Source organism: Temnothorax curvispinosus, unplaced genomic scaffold, assembly GCF_003070985.1.
Source record: "Temnothorax curvispinosus isolate PA1 unplaced genomic scaffold, ASM307098v1 QBEX01000060.1, whole genome shotgun sequence".
NCBI classification, from domain to species: Eukaryota; Metazoa; Arthropoda; class Insecta; order Hymenoptera; family Formicidae; genus Temnothorax; species Temnothorax curvispinosus.
This window is the reverse complement of record NW_020209840.1, coordinates 225,998-237,500: the sequence shown is the minus strand read 5'-3', so window position 1 is coordinate 237,500 and position 11,503 is coordinate 225,998. Positions and strand designations below refer to the sequence as shown.

The 11,503-nt window shown below is 35.0% G+C and overlaps 1 protein-coding gene across 5 annotated transcripts in view; it reads right to left on the bottom strand.

Moving 5' to 3' along the window:
• LOC112454029 (QRFP-like peptide receptor) overlaps positions 1-11,503 on the bottom strand; it is a 120,701-nt gene that overhangs the window by 35,237 nt on the left and 73,961 nt on the right. For 4 of the 5 annotated variants that reach the window (XM_025015389.1, XM_025015450.1, XM_025015234.1 and 1 more), the window contains one exon: positions 454-575. In XM_025015389.1, the coding sequence (XP_024871157.1) occupies positions 454-575 (122 nt within the window). Of the gene's footprint in view, positions 1-453; positions 576-3,925; positions 3,950-11,503 lie in introns of those variants that run through there. The other variant, XM_025015515.1, reaches the window with a different exon arrangement.

The window sequence follows — 11,503 nt, the reverse complement described above, 5'->3', positions numbered from 1 at the left end:
AGAATTATTTACTTACTTGAAGTAATATTTAATAAAACGGTTATTTAAAAAAGTAATATTTTAATAAAAACAATTATTCTTGTAGTCATACAAAACCATACAAAAGTTTGTAATTTAAACTCTCGTTATTTCTAGCCTTTTTCCCGAAATGTTTTATGAAATTGTCCTTGCACAGTTTTTCCGTATGTAATTACATATGCAATTTTAGATCAATGCTCAATATAAATTCAAAGCACTATTCGGTCAATTTATGCAATCGTATTTGTTATGGCATTATACTTTACACAAATCATATAACACGCGCCATCCTCGTTGACTCTCGAACGTTCGCGAATCCTTTTCCAATGCAATTGATGTTCGATTGACCTGCTTGCAATTTACATACGATCATAATAACTGCGACGCATAATCGATCGGACACAGCAGGAACACAGCAGGTACAAGTAATCTCACCTCTCGATCGACATCGCGGTAAGGGTGACGACCGAGCAGATAGCCGACACACTCTGCATGTAATGCACCGCCTTGCATAGAAAGATACCCATGGTCCACGTGTAGGAGAACAATTTCGCTATCTGCAACAAAGCAATTGCAATACATGAATATTCGGAAAAGAGAGAAAGAGTGGAGAACTTCAAGGGGGGAAACTTTCAGACTTCTAGCCTGAAAATTTCTATTTATTAAAAAAGTTTCTGACTGTTGGTCATTCCATTAGCCACGTCCACGTAATTATAAAGAAGTCTTGTAAACACGTAACAAGAAGAGCTCGCAATTTCTTGCCAATATATAAGGTATTGAGAATTAAGATAAAAAATGAATCGCATTGCAGTACCTCACATTTGCACTTCTTTTGAAAGATATAATTTAGAATTTTTTTTCTTTATCTCCTTTTGTTTCTTAAGGAATTTTGACGGGAAAGCTTTGAGATTTGAATTAACAATCGAATCAATCGCATATTATTATACGTTCGCGATACCAATCGCTGTGCGTAATATTGCGTAAACAGGCATCGAGCGGTTAACCGATGATGTTTCGCGGAAAGCGATGATAATCCGCGTTATTCGTGATGATTAAATCGGCTTAGCACCATGCACATACGCACGCAATTATATCGGACGAAGTCTCGCGCAGGTAGGTATGGTAGAGAAAGGGGCGCTTTAATCCGTCAAATAGCGCGGTAATTGCGCCGGAATATCCGAGTGCGAATGGTAAGAGCACGCGCAGGCACGTACGCGATGCGCCCGGGAATGCCAAAGCCTGAGATTTCGTCGGTCGAGATGGTCGAGATTTCCTCTATCTCTTCCGGCTTAACCCGTCTCCTCCCATGCGTTCTGTCTCGCAAACGTGTGTACCCGCCCCGTGTAATACGATTTAATAATCTGTTTGTGGCAATATAAGATAATACCGAGCGGAAAATGATTAATGAATCATCGCGAGAAACGTCCTTTCCGAGCTACGGTCCAAATTGCGCGTTTGCTTTAATCCTAGAAACTAAGATAAATGAAATAAATGAAATATCGATAAACGTTGTTAAAATAACAGATCTTACACATTCGTCAATCTTATCTATTTTCTTCTCTTCTTTTTTTTTTGTATTTATCTTTGTCTTGCATAAGAAAGAAGCTGGTTAATAATTCAAATAAAAAGAATATGTTTCTCTCCAATTTTACTTCGCAAAATAAAAAATTTCAATTTTATAGTATTTTTCAATATACAGGGTGTTCCAGTTCAGGTCAATAAAACTTCAAGATTTTATAGGAAATTGAATTTGGAATAAAAAAGTTCCATAAACACATAGGTCCGTAAAACGTTTCGTTAAAAGGTTATGACTAATAAACCTCAAAAAATCGTTTTTTTTTTATAATTTTTAAAAATAACTTTAAAACACCCTTTATTCATTTGAAAAAAGTAACGAAATAAATCTGATGAGTAATTCAATAACAACCTAAATTACACCAATTTTATTTATGATAAAGCGTTCAAAGTTTCTGATAAGGCGTTCAAAAGAAAAAAAGTTCAAAACAATGAAAAAAACAGAAACTTGAAATTGCGTAGGCGTAGATGCCAAAAATGTATTAATAAACAGGGATAACATTTTGAACACATTTGATAATTTGGTTAAAAATTATTTTTCTTTTACTTTTAATAAAATTGTTGTCCCTCTGAATGGTCTCATTGATGTAACCTTTGTATTATTCCTTTTCTTCAATTTTTTAATAAAACATTTTTATGTTTATAGAATTTTTTTGTTCCAAATTTAATTTCCTAGAAGAATTTAAAGTTTGACCTGACCTGGAACACCCTTATATAGAGCATTCCATGTCAAATCACCGAGGATTTTTCTCGACCATTTTTGATTTGGCGGAAATTTTTTTGTGTTTTTATACTAAATAAAAGTAGCTTCCATGATTTTTTTTTTTAGATTTTTATCTTTACCCATACTTAAGTTATGGATTTTTTCAAAAAAATGCAGTTTAAAATTTCAAATGCCTGTAACTTTAAGAAAAAAAAAAATATTGTAAAAAATGAGGTAATCTTTTTTTTCGTTTTTTACTGTACTTTTCGAAGAAAATATTGAAAAAAATTTTAATGAACAATATGACTTTTTTTTAGGATTTAAGTAAAAAATATTTTTTTTTCTTAATGCGACCGTTTTGATTTTTTTTTTTTTTAATCTCAAATTCTAGACTTAGTTTCGAAATTTTTAAGCCATTGATGAAGATGGGATTTCAATAACTTCGATTTTTTAAGGGACTTTTTTTTCATTTCTTTTTCGAAAATAATTTTTTTTAAATAAGATAGACTGTACCGATGGCTATCAAAAAATTTGATTTTAGGTAGAGATAAAAATCTAAAAAAAATCATGGATGCTACTTTCATTTAGTATAAGAACACGAAAAAATTTCCGCCAAATCAAAAATGGTCGGGGAAAATCCTCGATGATTTGGCATGGAATGCCCCATATATATTCCTTAATATATAAAATTATAAATATTAACAATTTTATATGTATTATTTCAATTTTTCAATATTTTGTCAAATACTTTATGAATAATTTCGATATTATTAAAGCCGAAAGTTATTAGTATAAGGTAAGAGAACTTATAAGGAAATAAATGGTAATTATGGGACGAAGCGAATTTCTCTTCATTCTTTACTAGGAAAAAAGTCACTTAGCCATTTTGCAATTAGGATCGAAATGTCACCTCACTGACACGTAGAAAAGCGCTCTTCGATCACTCATATAGGGATACCTATAGGGATTAAATTCGAAACTTCCTCGTCAAAGCAGACTTCCCGGCTTTAATCAACATCCCCTGTGTCAGACGCAGGTGTTTCTTTGTCATAATCGATCTCTGACGTTAGAGATTTACTCGAACCTCGTTAACAGTCCAGGTTCATTAAATTGTACGCACCATATAGGGCTCCGTATTTTATTGCGCAGATGCCTGCAGCGCACTATATGGTCTCACGAAATTCGATAAAATCAGAGAGAAAAAGGTACAGCGAGATAAATTTAATTCTCCTAGCGCCCTAGGAACCAAATTTCATTCGTATCGCCGCGACGTTATTAAAATTCGAAAACGAATACAATAGTTCGAATTCCTCTCACGTTCCCCACTTTGAAGAGACAGTTTATCGAGCGTTCGAATTGATCCCGCGGCGATACAACAAAATGAGGTATGTAGCGTCGAGAAATGTAAATAGATATAAGATTCAATATACACGCGCTCTTGAGATTTCCATCTCACGTGTGCCACCGCAATAACGAGTAAAGGGGAGACCGAGGAGCATGACGGAGGACCATCGCGCTGAGAGAAAGCCAAGCTCTCAAGGGGGAAGGGGAAACCGCACTGGAATAACGTGGAATAACTGAGCTCGGTCGCGGTCGATGTCCTTCTTATTTGATTTGCACGCGTATTACCAAGAATTGTCCTCCTCGCCTCTTAACCGCGCTGACAGACTAATTTCGCATGCGAATTTCTCTTAAGCGACGACCACCACCACTTTCCGCAAGGACGTTCAATTCGTGATCGCGCGACAACCCTCGTGATTGCAATAACGCGGCGCGAATCGGGGACCGTCATCAAGCTGCAAATTTAACGCCAGGGAACGTCATTCCTCTGGCGTTTAACCGATAATTAGTCTATCGCTCGCGGTAAACTTACGCCGCGGCAAGCTTATCGCGCGGAAATGAAACAATGTGCAACGATAATATAGCGCGCAGCGGAAACTGGTGATCTAATTGCCGATGCCGGTTCGTAAGGTACTAATATAACAACGCTTCACAACCAGCCAGTAAATTGCCGATAAGATAGGAGAAAGAAAATGCGACCGTAAAGAAATGCATTTACCACGACATAATAGTACGCTTTATCGATTTGGGTCATTTACGTCACGTGGGAGACAGACAAAAAAGTAGATGGATAGATAGATATCGGCTAAAGTAAGTCGTCAAGCTTTACCGATGTCAAGTTTTATCTATAATATTGACAAATCCGGAGTCGATATTTCCTTTGGGAAATTTGATCGATCGGCATCTTTTTCTACTTGCTTACCTATTGACATTAGACGATTTAGTACCTAATTAAGTTAGAATTAAAGAAGAATTTTGTTAAAGAATTAAAGTACGGTCCATTTAAAGTTATGAAAAATAAGACTCTTTCGTTATTTATTTTTATTTCTTTTATTTGTTATGTTTTAATTCATTTTTCGAAGATGGCCGCAATATCTCGGCATTTTTGTCACAGGGAAATCGATTTCAAATTAATAAAAAAATCTGCTTGCTAAACTTTGGTACTTTATAAATTACTTTATATACAATAACTTAAGTATTTCTGATTTTTATAGTGAAGCAAAAAGATTTCAACAAGAAATATAAAAGGTAGCAAAAAACAACGACATTTCTTATAGAATAGCGATTGGCAGGTTTAGGGTTAATATCTACACATAATACGACACAACGACCTCGACCAAAAGCCGGAAATTGCTCGTACAGCCCGTAAACCAAGAGATATATTCGACGTGCACGGTTTAATGCAATCGCGGTTGATATAGGTCGACGCTCGACTCGTCGCCAAAAAACCGTTTCATACCGGTGTCCGAATCACGACGTGCAATAAATAGCTGGACGAGCTGTTCGGTCTTTTCATTTTCGCAGCATCGACCGCTTATCGAAACAGTCCCGGTACAATTTATTTCTCTCCATTTCCCTTTCTCTCCTGCCGCAAACAGAACAAGGACTAGATATCCGGTGCTCAATGCGACACAATCCGGAACAGTACGTTTCTCGACAATTGCGAAATTCGATTGTCGCGCGCAGAAAGTAAACCGGTGACTCGGAGAATAATTGCTTTTTCGACAGAAGATTACGAGTCCTTCTATTTCCCTTTTGTTGTTTCTCTCGTTGAAAGATCGACGAAACCAAACGCGCGGAAATATCCGGTACGGTTTTATCGAAAGAAGTGAAAATCAAGAAGTCGCTCGGGAGAAATAATCTTATAAGAGGTAAATGATGATGAGAGAGGTAAATAATAATATCGCGATCAAAGCTTAATAAGAATAAGCGAATAGATCGAAGCTTCTTTGGAGTGAGAATAAATAAATACGTACTGTATTATCTCAAATACGCGGAATGGCAATATTCATGTCGATTATCCTTACGAAATAATTTATGGGACAACAGTTTCGAAATCGTTATTTCGCTCGTTCGCTATTTCGTCACTTAACATTATAATTAAAAATGAATCATGTATCTATCGCCATCCTTCAAAATGCAATGTATCTTGACAGTGCAAACTCATGTAGAAAAGCATCCGGGGTGTCCATATTGATGGCAAGCTTACAATTAGTGCGGACGCCCAGTCAACATGAACCCCGCACCAGTAGGTGCCCCCGACCTCAGACCCTCCAACACAATTAACAAGCCTCCAAGTAGACGGATTACAGAAGCCACCACACTCCTAGCTAAACAAATTTTTTTCTCTTGGTATAAGAGTCACGTTATTCTGTTGCAATATAAAAAGAAACGAGGCAGCAATACGCGCGCCATATGAAAAGGTGCATATTCGCGTAAATAATTTTCTTGAGAAAAGAAAGAAAACGCCAGCAAAAATTTGTATGGTATCAATGATGATTAAGTGGTACGTTTTAATAAAAAATTTAGTCGAGTACTATTTTGGACGTCATCAGACGTAACAACAGAGGTATAAAGAAAAAATATCTCATATATATCTTTCTTTAACAGAATAAAATAATTGATGAATATAGTCGACATCAAGAAGGTTGTAATTAACAAAAGTGCTCTGTGGTAAGGAATTTTTTCAACTTCCCAAGATCTCTAATAAAGAATAACGACCGAAAACAGAGAAAATTCAGAAATACAAAAGGATGGTAAAAACTTTATCTCTCATTTAATTTTAAACAGAGCAGATTTTACTTAAGCAGATTTGAGAATCAGCTACGGAATAATAATTACGAACATTTGTCTAATATTAAAAATTGGAAACTTACGACACGTAGTAAACCTTCTCGACGTTTCTACCGATAACAATCGACTCCAAGTCAATCAATAGTCAAAATATACGAAACTGTATTGATAGCTGATCCGTGTGTCTATAGAGGAACCACCAGACAAAAATACGCTTGTTAACCGAGGTGCAACCCGCAGCAGCGCGACAAAAACACAAACTTTAATCAAACATCGGACCTGACATACGGGCTGACGCAGCAATTTAGCTTTTTTTGGAAGGATGTACTCGCTACATCACGTACGTTCGAAACGTTATCAATCGCGCGTGTGTGTAGAATGAGTCTCATGAAAATGCAGGACACGTAAATAATGTCGGCGGGATCGCAGATGAAACTTTTCATGATGATGATGTTGATCGCGATCGCACGTCAGCGGAGCGTGATAAAACAACAACGTAACAGCGGCACGAGCTCCGAGGACGCGATAGACGGTTCTATTAACATCTAATTATATCCCCGCGGACGTTTGCGCGAGTGTGTTGCGTTATCGAATTAATTTCGAAGCAATGCGGCGTTGTGTTTTCGTCGCCATAATACGGTAACATGCGTTTAAACGTAAAGTGGAGATAATGACAATAAATAAATAATTAATGCATGAATTGCATAGATAAGAAGATAAAGCGTCGCGTTACCGCACGCTTCCGATCGTTAAGAACCGCTTCGCTCTTCAACAGATCCCATTATCTTAGCCGTGCCACTCTGGCGAAAGTTTACCGACAAATGAGAGTCTCCTATCCTACGTAAAAGAAACACAATGTAAAAGAATGCTTACGGATATTTTTCAACGTGAATGGAAACTTTTTCTTTTACTATTTTTGTGGCAAGTCTACACAAATATTAAAAACATTAAATAATTTTACCTTATTTTGTGTGTGTGTACACGGAGGATGTTGAAAAAGTCCGATTTGATTTTTGGCCTTTTTGTGGAACTTTACTTCACCGTAAAAAATTGTTGTTTGGCACCCACATGAACAAGAAAAAACAGTCTTACACTCCAGAAATGCGGGGAACATTGATGTTACATCGAATTTCCTTGTGAAAACCAAATATTCGGATACCACGCTAAAATTTTTCATGAATCGGATGCATTGCAAAAATTTTTTTATTATAATTGGTATTAAAAGTTTTTGAAATCTCTGATCACGAATCATCCAAATGACACATGTAGAAATGGCGAATCAAAAATGGCGTCCTTGACATGTAGTTTTGTACGTAGAATTACATCATTCAAATATTTTATCAAAATAAGTCTGAGCGGACTTTTTCAGACATCCTGATTACGAATCCATTAATTAAATGAAAAAATCTAACATGGCGGATTCAAGATGGTTGATCAAAAATGTTTGTATTCATGCCGGAATAAAATCAAATAATCCACAATATAGAAAAAAAATAAGTGAATTACTTGATTTTATTCCGGCAATACAAACATTTTGGATCATCTTTACTGTAATTTTTGGTTGCCCTCACTATAATTTTTTGTTATCCCCCAGGGGGACAATGGGATATAATAACTGTAACGATTTTTTCTCAGTGTAAGGTTATATTTACTAATATTATAGCAATAATAATAACCCCTACCATAATTATTTTACTATGCAATTAATAATAATTTTAGTCGCAAATACCAACAATTTTTTATGTGTGTAAATATTAATCAGAATAACTCGCATAAAATTCTTTGTATATGTTATCCCACAACTACCATGATTTTCAGCTAAATTCTAAGAAAAAATTCTTTCTGTGTATTATTTAATGAAATATTGATATCTAAAATAAATGATGTTTTAAATAAAAATACTTTTTTAATTAAAAAAAAAATAAGCGGTGGCACAATTAAAACTCATTACTTATATTACGATTTCTTCTGAGTAATTTCAGACTTTGGAACAAATTAGTAATGAAATACACTGGAGATCAAAACAAATTACTCGAACTTAGGGTATACGAAGTAAATATGCTAACTTGCGATAACATTCGCGTGCTTTATACGTCCCTAAATTAGAACAATGAGGGCCAACATTCAACTGAACATCAAAGAATCATAAACAAAATTATGCACGTGCGATAAAGTCAAACCAGGAACGCGGTAATAATATCCGGTTGTGGAGCGCACTTCATCACTATTTCAAATAGAGAATCAATTACAGTGTATATATTGTCAATATTCGCGCAAATAAGCCAGACAAGTGTTTTTGTCCAACAATCGCTATTAATATTGATTATCACAAATTAATATTGATTACTAATATTGATTTTTCAGCAGATTCTAAACTACATCATAGTTGATTTTTTTCTCAACGAGAAATCGGTAAGAATATTTTGATATTTTTAAGTTACACAACAATTTTTAAGAAATAAATATTAATAAATAAAGAGCTATTTAAAGCAAAACTGAGCTTTAAAAAGACACAAATGACAAAATGGAGTTTCTCGGTTAATTTAAAGTGGGCATTATATCAACAGTATTTTAACTTGAGATGCATAATGCTAAAAATCGGACAACCGCAAAAAATTAGCTTAAAATTTTTTGGTAAAAATACCTAATTCTCTATATTTCAATAGCATGTTTTTTAAGTAAATAGCGAACATAATGCAGATTTCCATCCGTTTTCTCTTTGTTCTAACACGAAAATTATATTACTTCAATATTTGTCAAGAATTTTCGAAATAAAATTATTTGTTTGCGCTTATCGTATTTCCACTATAGTACGGCACTCAAAAGGATTTACCTTGCCGTAACAAGGACGAATTCTGCCACTCACGGTACGTTAAATTCATTATCATTCCTTCAATTAATTCTCGTACAAGGATAGTCCAATCCCAGACATCAGAATGAATGACGCTATATTCATGTAAATATATTTGGATGTATAAAGGAATTAAAATATTAAATATTAGACCCTTTTATATTTGGCACTAAAATTAAAATACAATAAATAAATAACATCGCGATTACATCGTACTGTAAGAAAAGATATAAAATGACGTTGGGTATTTTATGTAAAATACGCGGAATTAATTTCGATAAAAATATGAGAGAGATCAATATTCGCCATAAATTTTAATATTTTAGCGTTTTACATTTTAATGTATAAGTCTAAAATTGAAATTACATTAAATTAAATTTTATAAAATTTACTTAAAATTTTTCAATCCGCAAAGCCACAATTTCCGCGGAAATTACGAAAAAAGTATGTTCTACACCTTCGACCTAGTTTTACACGTGAAATCATCCCCAAATTGTTATCACGAATAGCGTCGTTCTCTGCATGTGATACTTTTGTGATACCGTTGACTCCCTTATCATCGGGCACCAGGTCGATGCAATAAAAGGAAAGCTTTAAGAGCAGAGAAAGACTTCTCAAGCCATTCGCTGGAAACGCTTACGTGTGTCGCGAGTCAGATTATTTCGTGCCATCAACTTCGGAGCAACACGACGCGCAGGATGCCGTCGTTAAACATTAACGCAACGCAATGGCTTTCAACGAACATCATTGAATGCTCGATCGCTAGCTCAGCTCGAGAATCACGAGAGAGACAGAGAAAGAGAAAATCAAGAGAGAGAGAGCACGAGTGCGCGCGCGCGTGAGGGATGCTGAAGATATGTATTCTCAGCGAAAATTTACGTTTGCGACACGCTCGATTTATTTCGACGATAGACCCCCTCGTTTCTCGCAACACACACACACACACACACACACACACACACACACACACAGATCTTCCATCTCCCGCGCGTGTGCGGATTTATTCATCTCACGAAACACGATTGAGGATTCTCCGTTCTGTTCCTGACATGCCTTCGCAAACCGCGCTTCCAGAAAATATCTTAACGGCAGTATTAATATTCCGCGTTATACTCCCCTTAATCCTCAGGTTGTATGGTGTATTATGTTTGATCAAGCCGCAAATGCCAAAGTACCATTCTGCGCTATTACCGTAAGTTACTTTATATGTTAGGTATGCACGTCTGCAATGCGCATCACGTATCGTTTAACCCTTCATTGCCCTCGTTCAGCAAACGAATGTTATTAGTGCTCTCGTATGAGTGCCGCGCCTGTATGTACGTATATCACTGTATACTAGTTATTGTACTACTGCAACATTGTTTTTTCAGATCAACACAGTCTTAAGCGGAGTTTGGAAGTAACGCGTTTTCTTCTTTTCAGTAAAAATCGTGACTTTTTTCTGTCTGTAACGGTCGTTACATTTTTATAATAATGGTAACGAATTCAACCGTTATTTTTATCGTTACTTTAATTATCCCTAATTTAATAGATCGTCGCGCACTAATAGCGCGTATTAGTCCCGGTCTGCAATCACAGTCGAATGTGAGGAGAATAATCAAATGTGGCTGATCAATTTCTTAGGGCTTAGGGCTTAAAACATTTATTGTAGACCGAGATTTAGGTATTCTTGATTGGATAGAAATATTCCCTTTTAGCATCTTTTTCCGCATTATGCAGTTAATCAGTTGGGCTCAGTGTATATATAACATGAACTATACATTTTTTAGTACTGGCAGTGAATATTGAAATGCACGAAATTAATAATGACTTTACGACATACATAACGACAAAACAATAAAAACTTTTGATAAGATTTGCGTTTTTTAATTAATTTAAATTTCCTATAAAGATAAATATAATATAAAAAATTAGAAAAATTCAGAAAAATTATTAGATATGTTTAATATAAAAAAGCCTTATACCATATACAGACTAGTTTAAAGTTTGAATATAGATTATTAAATAATTTAATTTTAAAGTCAAATATTTTATTTTAGTCTTACAAAATAGTAACGAATCGTTACGTTCTTAGATTAATGATAACGGTAACGCGTTACTTTTTACGAACAATTACTTTTATGAAGTAACGTTCCCAACTCTGGTCTTAAGCCCATATCTCTACGATTAGAATTCAGATTGAATTAAATCAATTATAATAAAGAAAACTCAAGTTTATTGAA